The 20,781-nt window shown below is 53.2% G+C and overlaps 3 protein-coding genes across 6 annotated transcripts in view; 2 read left to right on the forward strand and 1 right to left on the reverse strand.

The window, feature by feature from the left end:
- The window catches only part of slc8a3 (solute carrier family 8 member 3), a 45,864-nt gene extending 37,267 nt beyond the window's left edge, over nucleotides 1-8,597 (forward strand). For 2 of the 4 annotated variants that reach the window (XM_029138823.3, XM_055505940.1), the window contains exons 4-8: nucleotides 2,258-2,275; nucleotides 3,487-3,611; nucleotides 3,761-3,860; nucleotides 4,226-4,498; nucleotides 4,579-8,597. In XM_029138823.3, the coding sequence (XP_028994656.1) occupies nucleotides 2,258-2,275; nucleotides 3,487-3,611; nucleotides 3,761-3,860; nucleotides 4,226-4,498; nucleotides 4,579-4,955 (893 nt within the window). In that variant the 3' untranslated portion in view covers nucleotides 4,956-8,597. The remainder of the gene's footprint in view (nucleotides 1-2,257; nucleotides 2,276-3,486; nucleotides 3,612-3,760; nucleotides 3,861-4,225; nucleotides 4,499-4,578) is intronic. The other 2 variants (XM_029138824.3, XM_029138825.3) reach the window with 2 other exon arrangements.
- Nucleotides 8,598-8,700: 103 nt separating this feature from the next.
- Nucleotides 8,701-17,589, forward strand: map3k9 (mitogen-activated protein kinase kinase kinase 9). The gene is given in 12 exon segments (XM_029138821.3): nucleotides 8,701-9,476; nucleotides 10,369-10,782; nucleotides 11,914-12,094; nucleotides 12,750-12,898; nucleotides 12,987-13,162; nucleotides 13,302-13,542; nucleotides 13,641-13,763; nucleotides 13,847-13,988; nucleotides 14,069-14,181; nucleotides 14,261-14,792; nucleotides 14,794-14,990; nucleotides 15,126-17,589. Coding segments are annotated over 12 exon segments (3,105 nt in total). The 5' UTR covers nucleotides 8,701-9,097; the 3' UTR covers nucleotides 15,584-17,589.
- Nucleotides 17,590-20,636, reverse strand: LOC114848401 (tetratricopeptide repeat protein 9A). Its single transcript, XM_029138870.3, has 3 exons — nucleotides 19,487-20,636; nucleotides 19,016-19,198; nucleotides 17,590-18,368 (listed from the first exon to the last, which is right to left on the reverse strand). The coding sequence occupies exons 1-3, from the start codon at nucleotides 19,974-19,976 to the stop codon at nucleotides 18,286-18,288; spliced, it is 756 nt and encodes a 251-aa protein (XP_028994703.1). The 5' UTR covers nucleotides 19,977-20,636; the 3' UTR covers nucleotides 17,590-18,285.
- Nucleotides 20,637-20,781: the final 145 nt, after the last annotated feature.

Raw genomic sequence — 20,781 nt, forward strand, 5'->3', positions numbered from 1 at the left:
CGGTTTTGTCCACCCCCCACACCACAGGCCTGGCGCTCTCTGGTCTTCCTGTTCGTTCCGACCGTCGAGGGTCCATCGTCATCATCATCATCATCATCATCATCATCAGTATTCGTTTTAATGAAGGAGGCCTAGGAACATACTCACACCTCCGTCTCTCCGCGTCTTCTCGTTCCCATTGTTCCCAGTCAGAAATCCCAGTCTGTCTGGTGGTCGAGAAACGGCCTCAGCCCTAATGGACGGATGGAGCCCGTTTCCATCCATCGTCAGATAGACTTTTATGACGACGATTCGGGCTAAATACCTGTAGAACCAGTGACTTTTACTTTTCCTCGTCTCTGCATCCTTCCACTGGTTCTGATGGCGCCCCACTATGTGGACCCCTTGCTCCCAGTACGCCCACGCACACTTCTCCACACCCTCCAATTACACCCCCTTTGCTTAATCTTCCCTATCACAATCGCGCTGCAGGCGGAACCACAACCTGCAGTCGGGGCCTTTAAAACACCTTCTTATCTTTACGTTTCCTTCTTTTATCGGCGCGCTGCCATCTGCTTTGTGCCTATGTGCATATGTGGCTGTACGAGGCCGGTCCTCCGTTTGAACTGGTGCTAATCTTTCCCGCAGTGCTGAAGCGGCCGATCCTCCAGGAAATTAAAGCTGCTTCGAATACGGCCACGGCTGCGTGCAGACGCGTTCCACGTTTCCTTTTTTCTGATGCGCAACACAGAAGAAACCTCCGAGATTCTCAAGCGCTTGTTGCCTGTTGCCACGTGACTAAACTGAATATGCAGATATTGTCTGTTTACACACAACAGATCAAGATCGAGCAGAATAAGCAACAACTTTTCATCTTCGGGCATCGCATTGGTGACTATAAGGTGAAAAAACCGTCGCCATCATTAAGACAAGCACCTGTCACCTCATTTCCAGGCGAGACTGTGAAGAAAACCTGCATGGACCTGCAGCCTCCTCATCCTCGTCCAGCTGTGATTCTGTGATTGTAGATGACTGATCCAGACTGTTGTTCTAGTCCCTGCTCATGTGTGAAAACCAATATTTGCTGATAGCGTTTTAATACATTTCCCACTGGATAATATTCTCAATAGTAAAATCATTAAAATAGGTTATGCAATAAAAGCTGTAAAGGTCCGAATGACCTTTCACTAACTGTAAATATTTAATAGTGAAAAAAATCCACATATATAATCTAAACAGTGTTGGGAGATTCCTAATTAAGCCATTAAAGGGTACGAGAGACGGATGACACATTTTTTTAAATATCTGTTTATTATTTTCGGGCTGAACGTGTGTGTTCTGGGAGCAGACAAACAGGTCAGCGCAGCGTTGTGGCTTCGTCCCTCGGAGCCCGCGATCTCTGTAGCAGCGTGAAAGTGTTGTCCTTGTTTTGTGACTCTAAGGAGACTTTACCACCGAAGACGACGATGTCAGCGTGGATCCGTAATGGCTGAAAGGCAGGGAAGGCTTCTGCTGCCTCTCTCTATCCACTCATGCCGTGGCTGTCATGTAATTACCCGGATGACTTTTGAGCCTTTTTTATTCTTAATCATATCACTTAGCGGCAGTTTGCGCGTCGCCGCGGGGCGTGTGCGCGTGCTGCGCAGTGTCACCGATCCGCTCCACAGCCACAAACGAGAGTCATGGCTTAAGCGCTACCACGGGGCGCAGCGTCGCTGAACGGCGCGCGTTCATCGTCGGCACGTTTGCGTTCAACGACAGCGCTCGATCCAAACCCGTCAAAGATCGGTGCGGGTTCGTCAGCATCAGTTCAAGCCCGCTGGTGGTCGGTGCAGGCGTTTCGCGAGCGCCGTTGTCCTGAATGGAGCTGTCACGTCAAATCCCGCCGTCTCCCACCTTCACCAGATCGGCAGCGGCAGCGCCAGCTGTGACGTCAAACACTTCGCACCCAGCGGTACTTCAAACGGGCCTTATTCAATTAGACTTGTCGCGTAACGACCGTCTCGGGCAGCGCTGGGGTTTTATCCCGAAAGCTGGAGCTCAGCACAAACTGCCACCAATCTGTTGATTTCCGTCACGTTCTTTTCTTAATAAACTTCGATTTTGCTCTCGTGGCCATAAAAAGCTGGAGAACACCTCTCCTCCATTTCAGGCGGCCAGGCTCTAAGTGACACATATATAACACCCGGGGGTCAATAACCATCACATTTCTCTCCCTTTTATCTGCCGTGCTTCATTTCTGCCTCCTCTGATTTCTCCATCCCTCCTCCCCCCACAGCCCTGTTGTTGGCCGACGGTAAGTTGTCCATCCTTCCTGTGCGCATCTCCACTAACACCACGGTCCCGTGCGTTTGATGGCATCGTGCTTCTTGTTCTGGCCGCGCTCCAAACGCCACCTGCTGCTCTCTGCAACGCCGAGTGATGGATTTGCACGCTAATTAATTGCGGACTAATTAATCATAAATCCATAAATTATGTTCCCCAGTCAAGAGCAAGGTACAAACACTTGATAACAGTCATGATATAAGCCCTCGGTTCCGAAATCAGAAATTTAATTACCTTTGTGTGATTATTTTCTCATGTCAAGGAAATTGTGTCATGTAGCGCTGCACAGCGCAGCAATGGCTGCATAATCAGATGTTAAACTCGAGCCAAAGAAATCCTGTCTGGACCTGAGGGCGCACGGTGTCTTGGGTGTGTAATTGATTTGGTTTAAAGTGCGCGCATGTATAATACGCATGACTGTGTGTGTGTGTGTGTGTGTGTGTGTGCGTGCGCGCGTGCTCGGAGGCGCGCCCTCCTATCAAGAGGACTCGACTCTGATCTTAAATGGCAGCGTTAATATTTAATGGTAAGCGTGTTGTCAGCAAGGAGCGTCAAGCCGGGACTCGGGGGTGCGCGTGAAAGACGACGACGTCTCTGCACCGGGTGGCTCGACGCGGGCGCGCTCCCGTGGATGCGCGCGCAAGATGTCTGACACACAGACGGACAGGCGGATTGATCGCGGCTCCCACAAGCCTGCTTACATTCGGAAGACGTGAAATGAGCCCTAAATGTTTTTTTTAGCGTTTATTAACGTCTTGCTGTTTAATTTTGCAGTCAGGGCTCAATTAGTAAATAATGTATGCACCAGCTCCAGTTCATTCTAATACTGCTGCTTTTAACGGTGCAGGATATAGTCCTAAAAATAGAAGCATGACTTTGAGTGATTTGAATGAACTGTGCCCTTAAAATAAAAGGATTTCAGTGGCGGAGGTCGAAGCGTGAGGGCCCTGAGGCTGTTCTGATGGACCGGGCTCCACATGGACGCCTGTCAATCACGACCCCCATGACTGTGCACCGCCACGTTACAAACAGCAGGGTTTCACTTAGCGGCTAATTGCCGTTTGAAGCTATTCCAGACTTGCACTGGTCGTTCTGTGGGGAGAGCGTCCAGTTTCCAGCTCCTGTACGCGATGAGCGCCCTCCTCATCCTCGCCGTGACTCCCGTTTTGTGCTTCCGTTCAGACGTGCCTGACAGGAAGCTGACGTCGGACGAGGAGGAGGCCAAGCGGATCGCGGAGATGGGGAAGCCGGTGCTGGGGGAGCACGCCAAGCTGGAGGTCATCATCGAGGAGTCGTACGAGTTCAAGGTGCGCGCTGCTTCTGCTCGTGCTGCTCTACAGCTCCACTGGACTCGCCACGTGTGCGACCAGACGCCACTGCCCCCGTGTGGTGACGCTGGTGCGCTCGCGTCCGCGCGCTAAATGACGACCGGATGTGGTGTCTTTCGTACGCACAGAGCACGGTGGACAAGCTGATCAAGAAGACCAACCTGGCCCTGGTGGTGGGGACGAATTCCTGGAGGGACCAGTTCATGGAGGCCATTACAGTCAGCGCAGGTACTGTAAAACGCCCAGAGTCGGACTGCGATTCAAAAAAAAGGTCTATTATTTAGTCAGACGAAGAGTTATTTGAAGATTTATTTTTCTTATGCTGAAAAACCAGGTGAGGGTACGATGCTGAGTGAGTATTTTCCTCCCTCCTCTTATCTCCACCACACTGCTCTCTCTCTCTCGCTCTCTCTCTCGCTCTCTCTCTCCCTCTCTCTCACTCTCTCTCTCTCTCTCTCTCTCTCTCTCTCTCTCTCTCTCTCCCTCTCTCCATCCTTCTATCTCTGCATCTTTCTCCTGCTTCTCCCCTCAACCGCCCCCCCCCCCCCCCCCCCCCCCCTACCCTCCCCCCGCTCGGGCCCACTTCCCACCAGGAGATGAGGACGAGGACGACACGGGGGAGGAGCGGCTGCCGTCCTGCTTCGACTACGTCATGCACTTCCTCACGGTCTTCTGGAAGGTGCTGTTCGCCTGCGTCCCCCCCACCGACTACATGAACGGCTGGGCCTGCTTCACCATCTCCATCGTCATCATCGGCGTCCTCACGGCCGTCATCGGCGACCTGGCGTCCCACTTCGGCTGCACCATCGGCCTCAAGGACTCGGTCACAGCCGTGGTCTTCGTGGCTCTGGGCACATCTGTCCCAGGTGAGTCCAGGATCCAGAACCGGCATGTGTCAGCATTGATTGTTAGTAGATCTAAGTCTTGACGTGGTCTCTCTTCCCAGACACCTTTGCCAGCAAGGTGGCGGCGGTCCAGGACTCCTACGCGGACGCCTCCATCGGGAACGTGACCGGCAGCAACGCCGTCAACGTCTTCCTGGGGATCGGCATGGCCTGGTCGGTGGCGGCCATCTACTGGAACATGAAGGGGAAGCCGTTCGTGGTGGAGGCCGGCTCGCTGGCCTTCTCCGTGACTCTCTTCACCATCTTCGCCTTCCTGGCCGTCTCGGTGCTGCTGTACCGGCGCCGGGCCCACATCGGGGGAGAACTGGGCGGGCCCCGGGGTCACAGACTGGCCACGTCGGGCTTCTTCTTCAGCCTCTGGTTCCTTTACATCCTCTTCTCCAGTCTGGAGGCCTACTGTCATATAGAGGGCTTCTAATGGGGAGAGACTTCAGCGAAGGCGAACGCAAACGTGCAGAGGTGTAAAGTACAACTTCAGAGGTAGGCGTGAAACCTCACTGTGGAGTCTGGGTCAGTGTGTGCTATGAAAGGACAGGAGAGGCTGTCCCAGACACCCCCCTCCCCACTCCCCCCCTCTCCCTCAACCTCTTCTGTAGGGATGCTCTGAGGTGTGTGACCGTCCTCTAGTCGCGACAGGCCTGGCTTCAAGGACGGCCATTCCCAGCCTGTCGCAGAGTGCTGGCAGTCAGGATGTGGGTCACCGCACGGTCCAGAAGATGCCGAGGCCGAGAGGTGGTCCTGCGTTGCACTGGAGGCGGCTGCCCTCTCATATCGTAGAGATCTGAGTCAACCAGAAGTCTATATTTTTCTCAACATTTGACGAGGACGATTTTTTTTTCTAAAAAGTATTTTGGGGAAAAAAAACATGCAAAAAATAAATAAAACAAAAAAGTAAACATATAAAGCGGAATTAAAGAACTATTTTCTGAGCTGCGTTAAGGAATAGCAAAGTATTCTATCGTAAACGGATATGTTGTTTATTTGCATAGTTTCCTAAAGAGAGGTCACACAGAAGAAGAAAAAGAGGACAGTGACAGTTCAAACAGACAAGGAGGACGAGGACGGACCGGTGAACATGATCAAACTGCCCTGAACATTACTTCTGTACTCTACACGTATCTATATATAATATAGTTCCATATTTTCTGTATATTTTGAATATTTGTTTAAGTGTGGTCACCTCCTGCTCCACAACAGAGGATGGGGCTGGAAGTGGGAGGGAAGGGATGGGGGGGTCAACTATATCCTGGAGCAACGTCCTCACCTTTATAGGAGTTCTGTATCTTGCTTAGGTAAAGTATGACATTGTATTTTATTTATTTACCAGTATCTTGGTCTCACTCGACTTTTCACCGTTTTCGATCGGAAACCTCACAAAAAAAAGGGGGGGGGGGGGTCTGGACGTGTTGCTGCAGACGTACACTCAGAGGTATTTTTGTACTGTTCCTTCCATGCACTTTTGCTGTGTAATTCTACTTATGGAGACTTCCTCTTGTGCGTGTGCAAAAAGGCGGATGCTAGAGGAACGAGGCCTTCGCTCTGCCGCCAAGTCAAAGAGGCGCCGGCTCCGTCTTCGCAAGTCGGCCGAGATCGAGCTTCTGCCTGGACGTAGCGTCCGTGGCGAGCCAAGGGAGCTTCTTCAACCGTGCATCACTCACAAACCCCGACATTCTCCCATCGAGCCATCCCTCTGACCTTTGACCTGTAATCTGACCTTTGTAAGTTTGGACACGTGAGCCAGGCACATTTTTCCCTGACGATAAGAAAACCCCATCACACTTCTAATAAAGTATTATTAGAAGCAGAAATGCAGTTTTTTCACACCCGCCTGCTACAATTATAGTTGACTCATGTACAGTTGTGATGGTTTCCGTTACATCTTAGCAAACCCTTGCGTGTTTATAGAAGAATTTCACACACAGAGGTTAAGCATCCATTGATTTTTACAGAATCCAATTCAAACTGGGCTGAAACTCTCAGTGGTGCTGAGTATGATCGGTAGCTGCAGCTCCAAGCAACACGTCTGGCGTCTCATAGACACTTGACCTGAGTTTAGAGCTGAAGTCTGGTCAGGCTGCGTTGGGATGGGAGCCCTTAGAAGCTCCGGGCTGAAGCCTGAACGCCGTGCAACCCACGACCGGTGCTTTGTTTTTAAAACGAGACGGGAGGGAAACTCCCGAGAGCTGTGAAAAACGTGTTGATCGCTTCATTTGCAAGTGTATGTCAGTATATAATCAGTCGGTTTATGGCTAATTTAAGAATCACCCAAGAGATTTACCAAAGAGGTGGGATGCAACATCTGCTTTAAAAAGTACAAAACAGTGAAAAACTCAAACCCAGCGACAGTGAGTGGCAGTGACACCGTACGTCCACCAGGGGGTGTTGACCTCCAGTCCCTGTGGTCCTGTCTTCTTCTACTCCTCCTCCTCTTCCTTTGTGGTGGCCAGTGTTGTACACATGTGTCGTGGCTGCCTCGGATGCTGTTTACCTGCCCACCTCGCGGCCCCCGACACATAAACACTCAGTCAGGGGTCGACCGTCCTGTCAGGCCACTCACAACCACATCATGTACATAACTTTCAGCGTACGTTCACACAGACGCGGTGTCGGTGTCCTGGTGTCTTGTGTGTGTTTGTGGGGGGGTGGAAGGTCACATCGCAACTCACACCTCATCTACTGGTCGCCTGCAGTTGCTCCATCTGAGCCGGTTTGGTTTGTTGTAGACTCACGTTGGGAATGTTTTGGAGTCTGGGGTTCAGCGGGTATTTTAAAAATGAAAAAGTGCCAGTGTTATTTGTATTGTGTGTGTGTGTGTGTGTGTGTGTGTGTGTGTGTGTGTGTGTGTGTGTGTGTGTGTGTGTGTGTGTGTTGCAGTGGTGAGGCCAGGCTGTTGGTGGCCTTCACCAGAGCACGACTTCAGTTCCTCTTCAAAATACGTCTTAACTCTTTAAACCTCCATCTTCCACTTCACCTCCCGATGCACCTGCTCCTTCCACCAACCCAGTCGCGGGACGGAGCCTGAACTGGCAGCTGATGTTGTGAGACACTGAGGAAGTTCCACTGAGGTGAAACCTCACATTTAATGGATGGGTGCGTTTTGCTGCAGTGAGATGTCAGAATAAAAGAAGAAGAACTGAAATCAGACAGTTTTGTTATTTGACTGCAGGATGAAAACTTTCTGCTCCACATGCACACACTGGATTCTGTACCGTAAATTCTTCTTCTGTTGTTTAAACATCACTCAGATATTGATCCTGTAAACTGGATGCGAGTAACTTATTATTATTAATGTAACTACATAAAGTTTTATGTGATTGTCAGTTTCCTTTTTTCCCATTGTTTTCTCATCTTAATGCAGTTTTGTTGCTCACACAATCACAAAGGTTTTGAATTAGAAACCCAAGAAAGTCAAAGTGAAGCTCCTGTCACTTGACAGACACAGAGATGACACAGTCAGTCAAGTAAATGTGCTGTGTTAAATTTGACCAGATTTACTGTCACTGCATAAAGTAATTCATCATTTGCACTTCACTAGCAGGATTGATTGACTGTCATTTTGTTTCCTCCCTACACCTCGTTTTCATCCTCCCGCTCTCTCTTCACCACCTCCACCTCCGTGTATCTGTTCGTAAAAAATATGATCAATGTGCAAAGTGGTCGTTTTTGAACGGAAGTGGACTGAACTGACTGACAAGTCTAGTTTTTATTTATTTATTTGTTGTTTGTTTTTGTTTTTTTTGCTCGCCGATCACAAAGACTGAAGCGTGTTGCATCCGGGAGTTGTCATGGCGACGGCATGACGGCGAATTAGAACGGGCTAAAGATGAGATGGAGAAATTAGACACACACGCAGAAACTTCCTTCTCATCACATTAATGGAATAGTAGGAACTTTATTAATGTACCCTTTTTACTCCTTGCTGTGAAGTTTTCATTTCAGGGAGTGATGCATGGAATTGAATATTAAGTTGAGTCTTTTGTTATTTTTAGTTTATTTTTCTTGTTTGGGGAGGGGAGGGGGAGTCTGTTATTAAATAAAGGAGACTATTTCAAGAAAAGCACTCTGTTTCCGTGTGTGTGTGTGTGTGTGTGTGTGTGTGTGTGTGTGTGTGTGTGTGTGTGTGTGTGTGTGTGTGTGTGTTTAACTGGCAAGGAGCGCGTTCACGATGTGGACAAGGTGACCAGTGTCTGACGCTGAGATCGGGGTGGGACAGACGCTGTGTGACGCGTGGCTCCACCAATAGGAAGCCGGTGCTTATTCGCACGTTGACACAATTGGCTTACAATAAAGACTCTGGGTCCGGGAGGGGGTCACGGTTATGATTGGGTGACGGATTGTGCATTGGAAGCCATCAAGCTGGAGCCGTGTATGTTTGATTGCAGCCAGCGGCTATGAACGGCAGACGATGCAGCAGAATGGCGCATCCGCTCTGCGGCCGTGTTTGCGTGCGGGATTAGACGCTACTTAGCTGTTTGTTGTGCGCGGTGCGGAAGCAGGGCGCGCAGCCTCGTCAGGTGGATGCGCCCGCAGTGATCCAGCTCGCCCCTATGGATCGCGTCCATGGATGTCTTCAAACCCGCTTTGGACGGTAGTTTGAGTCCCAAGGCGCGCGTTTCGTCCTCGGAAGAAGCGGAGGCAAGTGTTTTTCGCTGGCCCGCACCGGAGAATGGCGTCGGCGCCGCACCGAACGCGGCACCCGCCGCCGCGCAGGGCTTCTGGACGGCGGTGTTCGACTACGAGGCGACTGCGGACGACGAGCTCAGCCTGCGGAGAGGGGACCGGGTGGAGGTCCTGTCCAAGGACTCCCTGGTGTCGGGGGATGAAGGCTGGTGGACCGGCATGATCGCCGACCGGGTCGGCATATTCCCGTCCAATTATGTGAGCAAAGGAACCGGCATCCCGGAGGAAACCCGGGACACCTCCGTGCCCCCCCTGCACCGTGAGTGTCCCATTGTGCTTCATCACGCTGCTGCTGAGTCTGCGTGACACGCGTGGAAGGGTGCGCGGGGCTGGAGCGTGTTATCTTTTGTTAGGCCGTTGAAGAGAGTGCTGTGTCATGGCAGGCGCAGTGCACTCCTGCTGGCCTGGAAACGAGCTGGCCGAGCATCCTCGCAGCTTCAGGACCAGCGCAATTCATCGCTGCGTGCCAAGCGGAGCGGTCGGCACCCCGCGGCGAAAGGCAATGCACATGGTAGCGAGGGGGGCGTGCGCAGACTGAAATAAACCGATTTTAGTCTATTGCATGTTTTTAAAGTGAGTTTCCATCAAATGCGAGCAGCAGGGAGGGGGGGCTGTAACAGTATGTGCAGCCAAAACCCCCAGATGCATGGAGTAAGCACAAAATTCAAAGCAGCTCCTACTTCCTAGAGGATGCTCTGCAGCAAACGCACGCGTCTTAAGCCCGGTAGCGGTCTCTCGTTTGGGTGGATCTCACTCTCGGCTGCCTTTTGTTGGCTGCCGTCTCGTCGCAGGCAGAGGCAGTGGCCTACTTTCACGATCCGTCCCACCTGAAAAATTCACCAAGGTCAGTCTGCCGAGGAGGCTGGAGGCTCCATGGGCACAGAGCCCGCTGTCATCGCCCGTCCTTTCCCTCTCTCTGCTTTGAGGACAGATGCTTATCCTTGTGTAATAGTTCCTCCACGTCCTGTATGTGGGGCAGCAGGGAAAACACCCTTGAAGTGAGTGACCTGGTTTGGAGGTTCACGTTGGGGAAACAACCCTGCTAAGACGTTCTACAGTGAACGACCTCCCAGCTCCAGACAGACTGACCCCGACCCCTGACGTCCTTGTTTTGCTTCTCATCTCCTATTGTTGTGTGTCTCTCGCCTCAGTCCTGGAGATTGATTTCTCGGAGCTCACCCTGGAGGAGATCATCGGCGTGGGCGGCTTCGGGAAGGTGTACCGCGCCGTGTGGCACGGCGCCGAGGTGGCGGTGAAGGCGGCGCGCCGGGACCCGGACGAGGACGCGGAGCAGACCCTGGAGAGCGTGCGGCAGGAGGCCAAGCTCTTCGCCATGCTCAGCCACCCCAACATCATGGCGCTGCTGGGGGTGTGTCTGCAGGAGCCCAACCTGTGCCTGGTGATGGAGTACGCCCGGGGGGGCCCCCTCAACAGGGCCCTCGCCGGGAAGCGCATCCCGCCCTGCACGCTGGTGGACTGGGCCGTTCAGATCGCCCGAGGCATGCTCTACCTCCACAGCCAGGCCATCGTTCCCATTATCCACCGAGACCTCAAGTCCAGCAACAGTAAGATCCCTATTAATGTATTATAGTCATTTAGTAATGTATGCAAGCTAAAAAGACCCAGTGTCCCACTGTTCTCAGCCCAGGCAGTGGTTTGGATGGATGTATGGTTTAGAAAGGAAAAGGAGTTTGCACGTATGCTTATGCAGCAGCTGTTATCTTGCATTTTCCCCAACTGGATCCCCTAAATCCCAAGCCTATTAGGGAGGATTTGCCCCGTGCTCTTCTGCAGCCTCCCCATTGGAAGTGGCGCCGGCAACGCGCCGCCAGCTGCCGGCCTCTCATTGGCCCGGCCTCCGTTGATCAGCTCAGCCGCGTCACGGCCAATGGGCTGCGTTCAAGTGTTAAGTCAGTGTAACGAGTTGCCATCCTGGGCCCTGCGGGGGGGGGAACCCGCGGCGGCTCCACGGCCCAGAAGCAGCGGGTGTGAGGACGGGCGGCACCGCCCGGCGCTGCCTCAGCTCCTCGAACCCCATTGGATGGGAAATGTGATGCATCGGTGTGGTTTCTCCCCGTAACCCGTATCCAGGAGTCTAGAAACTCTAACTTCAACACGTGCTTCAGTCTTGGAGCACGGTTTGGGGTTTTAGCTCCTCTCGGAGAAAGCTGCCTCTGCAGCAGATGAAGGGGGCGGACCGGCACCGCAGCCTCACCGCTGGGCGGCAGATGGCCTGGCACCGTGGAGCTGGGGGGGGGGGGGGGGTGCTTTGCCTGCACACGTTGGGAGTGGGTCTTTAGAGCCAGTTGGAGCATGGGCGTGCCGCGCGTTGCTGTCATTGATGGAGGCCTTCCTGTGTTGTGGTGGCTCACTGTTGGTTTCTCTGTTTGTTCTCTCTTTCTCTCCCCTGCTTTTATCCTTCCAATCCTTTCATCACGGCCTCCCACTCCAACCGCCATGTGTCTCGTTCTTTTTTGCGTTCGCCCATTCATTGTGTTTTACTGTGGGACTCGTGCTGCTCCACATCCTGGCAACGTCCTGAAACCTTTTACTTCGTCCACGTCCCCTCTGACCCTCCCCCCACCTCCCTCCCCACATACTCCCCCCCCCCCCCCCCCCCCCCCCCCCCCCCCCCCCCCATCCCCCCCGACTGCTACATCCTCATCATTCCCCACCGACCCGCACGCCTGCCCCAGTCCTGATCCTCGAGAGGGTTGAGATGGAGGACCTCAGCAACAAGACCCTGAAGATCACGGACTTTGGCCTGGCGCGAGAGTGGCACCGCACCACCAAGATGAGCGCCGCCGGCACCTACGCCTGGATGGCCCCCGAGGTCATCCGCTCGTCCACGTTCTCCAAGGGTAGCGACGTGTGGAGGTGGGCAGCGGGGGCCGCAGACGGGGCCAGAGAGCTCGTCCACCTGTTCGGTTGCCATAGTAACGAAACTGCGATGCAGAGAGGCAGTGTGTGCAAAACTATACATTAACTACAGGGTTTATTTGGATTATTTTTGGGATCCTATTTAGTTATGAGGTAAAGACAATGAGGTCCTGGGAGTTCTACTGTATTTAAAATCTTGACTGCTATTGTAAGTGACCGCATCTTCATCACAGCATCCAAAAACATTTGGGCATCGTGTCTAATCGATGTGTGGAAAGTGTCTGAGCGAAGAGGGGGACTCGCTTTGTGTCACGGTAGCGTTTAGCGTTTAGCCACTTTATCCGGTTTGTTTGCCCGTTAAATTGCCATAGTGGTGTTTGCACCACGGTACCAGCCGTGCACGCTGGGCTGGTGTCTCGGCCTCTGTACCATCCATCTTAATTCCCCTTCTCTGCTGACATTTTCCTACTTCTCTGTCTCGCCTTGGCTTTTGCACGCTGGCATTCTGATCCTTGCTTGACGTTTAAAGTAAAAACTAGACGCATCAGACCTGCTGAAAACGGGCCCTTGTCTAAAGCTTGGAGCCACAGTGTCGGATGATGCAGCACCGGTGTTTGTGAATCCTTATGTTGTTGTGTCTGGCTTTTAAAAGTTACGGCGTGCTGCTGTGGGAGCTGCTGACGGGGGAGGTTCCCTTCCGGGGCATCGACGGGCTGGCGGTGGCGTACGGCGTGGCGATGAACAAGCTCGCCTTGCCCATTCCCTCAACTTGTCCTGAGCCCTTTGCACGTCTCATGGAGGGTGAGATGGAGAAATCATGGAGGAGGCCTTATGGAGAAAAAGTGTTTCTTTCTCAGCAGGTATTTCATCTTCTCTTTTCTTCCCATAGAGTGTTGGAGCTCAGACTCTCATTCAAGGCCGCAGTTCACAGCTGTTCTGGACCAGCTGACTGCCATCGAGGAGTCCGGCTTCTTTGAGATGCCAGCGGAGTCCTTCCACTCCCTGCAGGACGACTGGAAGCTGGAGATCCAGGAAATGTTCGACCAGCTGCGGACAAAGGAGAAGGTAAACGCTCGGCTTTACTGGACGATGATGATGATGATGATGATGATGATGATGATGATGATGATGATGATGATGATGATGATGATGATGATGCAGGAAGGTGAGAGGCGGCGCCCAAACGCTTGTGCTTTCCTTCCAGGAGCTGCGATCGTGGGAGGAGGAGCTGACCCGGGCGGCGCTGCAGCAGAAGTGCCAGGAGGAGGCGCTGAGGAGGCGCGAGCAGGAACTCGCCGAGCGCGAGATCCACATCCTGGAGCGGGAGCTCAACATCATCATCCACCAGCTCTACCAGGAGAAGCCTCACGTGGAGAGCAGGCAGGGCAAATTCCGCCGCAACCGCCTTAAACTCAAGGATGGGAACCGGATCAGTTTGCCTTCAGGTACCTTCCAGCGGCTCCCAGCGCCTCAAAGTGTACAGATACAGCAATATGTGTTGCAATATAAGTCCCATGTCTTGTTGTTTTGCTGTTTGGCTCAGATTTTCAGCACAAAATCACGGTGCAGGCGTCGCCCTCGCACGACCGGCGCAGGAGTTTGCTCAGCAGCGGGTCCAGTCCTCCGTCCAGTCCGCCCATGCTGCCCCGCCTGAGAGCCATCCAACGTAAGCACCCAGAACCTCCTCGTCCAAATTCACTCCCATCCGACTGAACGTGTGACGTGTGCTGTGCATGTGTGGCTCTGCAGTCACTCCGAGGGAGGGATGCACGGCCTGGGCCGGCAGGGCGGCTTTCCAGCCGGAGGCGGAGGAGAGCGAGAGGAAGGGGTCCAGGAAGAAGGGCCGGTCTCGCGGGTGCGGCCCGTACAGGGAGCACAGCGCCGACGCCAGGTGAGCGTTCTGGACGCCTCGGTGCCGTTGGCTCCGCCGTGAGCTGCTGTCTGCATTCACCCTGCTCGTCTCCCTCGCAGCGCGAAGCCTCCCCACGAGGGCAGCAGGCAGCGCTCCTGCAGCGCCCCCAACCTCCGCAGGTCCCCGAGACACAGTCCGGCGGTGCCCGGGGTGCCCAGGCTGGTGGAGATGGGTGAGCGGCACAATGATCGGGTCTGATGCATGAACCCTGCAGCACCAGCAGCGTAACACGGGGCTCATCCTGCTTTTAGAGAACGAAGACTGCTGCTTCGCTGCTGAGCCGGGAGCGGCTCCCGGCCAGTCCTACCTCTGCATCCCCTTCCACAAGGAGGGCCACTCGGCGTCTGCGGACAGCGAGGGGGACGAGTACGGCCCCGGCGTCCGGGTGGCGGGGACGCCGCCGTGCAGGAGGAGCCCCGGCGGGGGCCGGCGGTCCGAGCTGGTCCTCCTGGGCTGCGGCGCCGTCCTGGCGGCCGCGGGCCTGGGCCGCGACCTGCTGCGCCTGGCTCCGCCGGAGGGGAGCATCAGGCCGCGCTGGGAGGGCTTCTTCCACAGAGCCGGGGCCCACAAGCGGGGCACCAGCCCGCCGACCCGCGGGCCGCTCCGGCGCCAGAGCCCGCTCAAGCCCCCGGTGCCCTCGCTGCCGTCCTCCCACACGCTGCTGTCCCTGTCGTCGGCGTCGGACTGCAACTCCACGCGCTCGCTGCTGCGCTCCGACAGCGAGGAGCTGCCGGCGCGTCGGCCCGCCTCCCCCCCCCCTCGCGCGGCCCCCCCTCCAGACCCCGGTCAACCCTCTGGTCAACACCCACCTGGAGAGCTTCAAGCGCAACCCCCACCAGTCCCTCACGCCCACGCATTTGCCCTCCGCGCCCACCTCCCTGCGGAGCCTGCGGCGAACGCCGTCGGACGGCGCCATTAAGAAGAGCTGCCTTCCCAATAACCTGGAGCCGCTGCCGGAGAAGTCGGCGCTGGAGAACACAGGTGACGTCTCTGATCCAGTCTGTGTAGTCTGTTGTTTCCAGCTGATATGTCACAACCTGACTCCTTCAGTATTCGCCATGTCACAACTTTGACAGGCGTTGGATGAATGTCGGCTTTCTCTCGTTTTCAACACAGCAGGTGGCTTCAGAGGTTTTAAAGAAGACCACCCTGAGGTCCCTCGACTCCCTGATCCAAACGTTATTTTCCCGCCGACGCCCCGCCGTCGCTGTGCCCCTGAACGCCCCAAGACGCTGGACTTCGTGGCCCGGCCTCGGCCCTCGCCCCGGGCGCGCTCTGAGGTGTTCTGGCCCGACATGAGGCCGCGGGTGAACGGACAAAGCCTGGGGACCGGCGAGTCGCCCACCCACACCTCCAGCACGGAAACCCCACCCACGGTGGAGTTCGGGAGAGACCCTGCGGTGCTGCCCACCCCCATGGAGGCTCCCACCCCCTACACTCCCCACAGGAACCAAAACCTGCTGGATCAGCTGGACGAGGGCCAGTACCGGGACGGAACCGTCCCGCTCTGCAGGCCCGAGCTCAGCTTCCCCAAAGACTCACCTTATCGCTACAAGCCTGGGTTCTGGTCTTAACTAGGCCCCATGTGCAACCGCACAACAAGGAGGGGACTGTCCGGCGTCGGATAGTTGGGTCTGGGTCACAAACAGAATCTGTTTGCTGCTTTACTCTGTTCTTTTGGGAGCAGTTTCTTAGTCCGTCTATAATCGCGTTAAAAAATTATCAGAAAGTCATTCACTGTGAATATTTTACCTTTCTGACATTAATAATGGCAAAAAAGTCTCCAAATTGCATCACATAATGATTTAAACCAGATGTGGTTGTTAATGCATTTTCCTTCTTTCACCTGTAGCAACCCGGTCATTTGTTCTTTGAGTGTAAACACACGAATGGCTTAACAGAATGACGTTCACAAAGCTTTACATGCAACGTTTCGTTTGAAGCATGGGGAGAAGATTGTGCTTGATGAAGTGCACTTTTTGAAAGCATCATGAATGTAGAGCTTCAGGTTTTCTTTTTTAATCCACTGTCTACACAAACACCTGTCGTCACCGGTCACAGCAATGTTCCATGGGGGGGGGGGGCTGTTGTATAACACAAGCACTTCTTTGCATTAATAATCCACAGCCTCAAAGCGATGCCAAAGTAATATTGCCTGACGTTGACTTGAGCTCTGTACAGCATCTAATACCATCAGGACGTCTGAAGCAATATTTGGCTGCGACCCTGTCGGAGCAGCTCGTTTGGATCCGTCGTAGCCGCTCCTGGAGAGACACAAACTCTAAGGCTAAAAGGGGAATTTTGTATTTGTAAAGTAACTGGAGGTGGGATGAGGCCTGGAAAGTATGTTTTAGGTTATACAAGCAACAAACTGCATGAGCACTGAGTGGCACACGGGTGAAACGGGCCCTGGTGCCATGTGGAAGTTCGTTCCTGGATGTTGATATTTGTACTGATTCAATTGTGTTTGTTTTTTTAATATATTTATTTATTGCACTTGCCTTGAATTTTTGCATTTGATGTTTTTGCGAGAAGCATCCAGGGAATTGTTGAGGCACAGCCGTTTCCTGGCAGCAGCCTCTCAGCAGCTCAGTGTCTCCAAAATAATGATTAAATGATGAATCCGACTCAAGAGTTGGGCCGAAAATGACGAGTCGGTTCCTTGATCATCATTTAACTGTTTCAGTTAAAAGGCCAAACATTCCCGAGTTGCATCTTCTCAGATGTGAGAATGTTTAGCATTAATTGAGCTTATTTATAGCTGTTTTACATATTTTTGTTCTTGGACTGTCAGTCGACAATGAAGCAAAGTTCAATCACTTGTGTATGATGGGCACCATTCAATTTCTTTGTATTTTATGGGTCAAATTATTCATTGATTTATTAAGAAAAGAATCCAAGGAATCCACAATGAAATGTCTCATGGTGTGTAGTTGGTCTGCATGCGAACTTGGTCGTTTCATTTGCTTTTCCACATTGGCTTTGAGTTTGAGTCTGGACCCGACTGGGGTCAAATATTACCTTCAAAGGGGTTTTGACCTGCGAGTTAGGACGCGTGTTATTGGCCTGGGCTGCACCCAACGAACCACAGGATCCCCGTCAGGCTGTGATCGCGATGCCTTCATCACACGTCAAGTGACCTCTCGGCCCGGACGACCGTCCTCTTTGTTGCGTGGATGCTCCATCTCTGCAGAATGTGATCGTGCTCAGCGTGTTCCAGCGGAGGGTGCTAGTTGAAACCATCGCTCCCTCTGAGGTGTGGCCAAGGTTCAAGATAGGACCACGAATAAGCTGGAGGGTTGAGTATAACAATAACGCCGTTGACTTATATTTGCTCTGGAACCAATGGCTGGAGTAAAATCACAGTGAAGGGTCCAGCTATCCTTTGTCCGTCTGCCATATGAGCCCACAGAGAATGATCAGCTCACTGGGCCAAACGGCAGATGTTGGATGATGTCACTGCTCCGACGTGGCCAAGAAGCGTGTATCAGACTTACATGCTACTGTACCGTGTCAGGATGTGTCACCGTCGCCATGGCGACGGCCGGGAAAGAAAAGGTATAAAATCATTTCAGTCGTCTCTGGTTGACTTCTTTATTTACACGTGTGCTTTCATCCAACTGTGTCCATAGATCTGAGCTTACGCGTTAACAAGAGGGGGGAAACATGGGGGCGTGGGAAGGAATCCACTGCGGCGGCACCACAAAAAATATTTCAATCCACAGATACATTTTTACAAGCATACCTTAAGAGTAAACACACAGTAGTAGTCGACACAGTAAATGCTGTGAGTGAAGTGCTTCTTTTGGCTTCGATAAACACAAACATCTCTCCATTAGATTTCTAGAAACTAGCCTATTTACAGGTTGTGATATGTCTCGTACTAGCGGCACCCACGTGTCCTCCACGACGCTTTTGGAATTAGAAACCCACCTACGCACGGTACAGCACCTTTAATTCACATAGAGCTGAAAGTATAAAAATGTTTCATGTACTTTTAAAAATCGAAGCTGTTGGCACCTGTGCCTCAGCGGACACCAGGCGCTCCTGGCTCCATCACGGGCGTTGGCGCGGCAGTGCATCGGTTTGGAAAACGCTTTAAAACACTCACGCTGGAAAAGGTGAAGCCGGAAAAAGGGCGCTCCGGGCACGCGACGGACGAAGCTCAATCACAGCCGGCGGCGGGATGCGGTGCGAGGCGAAAGCAAACATGGTGGCGCTCCACGCCGGGCGGCACACAGTGGGTTAATGCGCGGGACAGGTGAGGAGCGGGCGCCTATGTGGCCTCTTTCTTCTCCCGCTGGGCGCTCCGGCGGATCTTCATCTCTGTCAGCTGGATGTAGCGGATGACATTGGTGTCTGGAAAACAAGCGCAGGAGAAAGGCTCAGAGGCATCAATGTGCTGGCGCGTCGGCAATTAACACTGAACTCTGTGAACTCGAGCTTCGCAAATATTGTGAAATTTGATTTTCCTGTTTCCTATATTAAACATCAAAGAAAGGATAATCGTAAAGGAATCAGTTCTTAGCAGGTATTGATCGAAGTCCTGAGCAGAGGAGGCTTGGGCCTGGAAATCCTTGAGTCAACCTTGAGTTTAAACTATTTTGTCACAAGTGGACGTGTGTTGGTTTTCACCTTTACATTTCAACATTCATGTTAGTCATATTCCATTTATTCAATGCGTTATGAACAGAGATTGCAGCCGGCCCTCGCCACTCTTGCACCATTCTCCCTGTCCTGCTGTGGTCCCTCCACATCAGTCACCACCTCAACCTTACAACCTGTTTCTAGCCCATCATCTAGGCACATGCACCTGCTCTGATCTGTGTTTCAAAGGGGACAAACGTGTGGCATAAATTGCTGTATCAATCTCTGGAAGTTTACATAAGCTTCACAGACTAATGATCGAATCCAGGATTTGTTGGCTAATCCGGCCGACATCTGACAGCTGTAACACAAAAAGCACAGGAGGCCCTGACTTGTTCACCGTGAACCAGACGACAGACCTGACGGCTCCTGTTTGTGCGACTCCTTCAGGTAGTGGAGCGCCTTCTGGAAGTCTCCCAGGTGGTAGTAGGCCACGCCGGAGCGGTACAGCGCTTTGAAGTTCTTCCCTTCCTTGTGCAGTACTTTCAGACAGTATTCCTTGACTCTCTCGTAGTTCACCAGCTCCATTTGCAGAAGGCAGGCTGGGACGAGAAAAAAAGCAGCGGAGAGGAGTCCGTGTTTGAATGTTCTTGGATAGAGGTGCCGTCATGTGGGTTCAACTGGAATCAATGACTATAAACCAAATGAAGGGAGTGGGGACAGTGGGGTATGCCTGAACATGACTCATTCTCTTTATGAATCAATCATGAGCTCTAAAATAGCTCTGATACAGTGTGTGTGTGTGTGTGTGTGTGTGTGTGTGTGTGTGTGTGTGTGTGTGTGTGTGTGTGTGTGTGTGTGTGTGTGCGTGCGTGCGTGCGCGTGCTTACCGGCCAGGCTGTTGTAACACTCCAGCTCCGCATTCTCCATGGCCCCCTTCTGCTCGTCCGTCAGCGTGCTGGACTTGCTGATGGTGGGCAGCAGCGGGGACGGGGACTTGGAGCCGGCGTCCGGGTCCCCCAGCACTCTGCACAGCCCCTTGATCTCCAGCAGCGCGCGGTGGTACTTGCCGATCGCCTCCCGGTACTTCTTATCCTTGTAGCACTGCGTGCCTTGGCTCTTGAAGTCCAGCGCCCGCCGCACCACGTCGGCCGGCTCGTTGTGGGACGGCTGCTTCAGCATCGACCCGCCGTGGTGCCGATGCTGCAGGAGCTGCTGCTGGTACCGGGCATCTTTGGTCCGGCCGCTGCCGCCGCCGCCGCCGCCGCTGGTGGGCGGCTGCGCGCACTGCTGGAGCCTCGGGGAGCCGCCGTCGTTGTCGGGGAGGCTGCTCCTGCCTCCGTCCGCCCTGCCGTCGTGTCCGGCCTTGATCGCGCTCATTCTTCGACGTTATTGTTGCGTACAGCCGCGAGGTCGCGCTTCCTTCACTGCAGCATCGCGGTCGCGTCCGCCTCGCCGATGTCGCAGCTGCGCCTCCTCCGAGTGAAGCCCCGCACGATGCGCGACTCCGGTGGAGCCTGTTCTCGTATTTTTTTTTTTTTCATCCGACCAGCCGATTGGTCGATAAATACGGGGCCAGCAGTCTCAGGGTGGCCTCGAACAGGAAGAGGAGATGTTGCATGGCGTTATTGTGATTAGGAGATAATTTCATTACCAGCGCGCATAGTTTTACGTGAACAGAAGCGGGAAGGGTCAGGGGTGAGGCGTTATCACGAAGCCAGAGCCCAATCACGGATTTAGTCTTGGCCAAAAATATTTTTTTCTGCAAATATTGTCTGTGAATCATCCTCCTGTCTCATAGGTTTGTTTTGCCATACGTTAATATCTTTTTTATTCAATTCAGCTGCACAATAGTCATGAAACTGTATTAACAGTCAGTGCTATTATCAGATTTTTCTCGCTTTCCAGGTTTAATAGGAGAATGCAACATAAGCTTAATTTATAGGAGCGTTTCCTAGCAGATCATCGTCCTAAATATTCCTTTCTGTCCATAGCTCTTATCTCAGATTGGAGGAATGCAGTCATCTCCCCTTAGACCAGTCAGCTGCTCGTTGCCTCTCACTGGAGCAGCCAGTCATTCTCGCTGACTGCTCACCACACTGCGCAGCCACATCTGACAGACACAGGCAGGCAGCTTCCAGTGAAATGATGTCATCCACAACAGGGCCTGTGCAGGATAACGGTG

The sequence above is a fragment of the Betta splendens genome, chromosome 22, assembly GCF_900634795.4.
Source record: "Betta splendens chromosome 22, fBetSpl5.4, whole genome shotgun sequence".
In the NCBI taxonomy this organism is placed as follows: domain Eukaryota; kingdom Metazoa; phylum Chordata; class Actinopteri; order Anabantiformes; family Osphronemidae; genus Betta; species Betta splendens.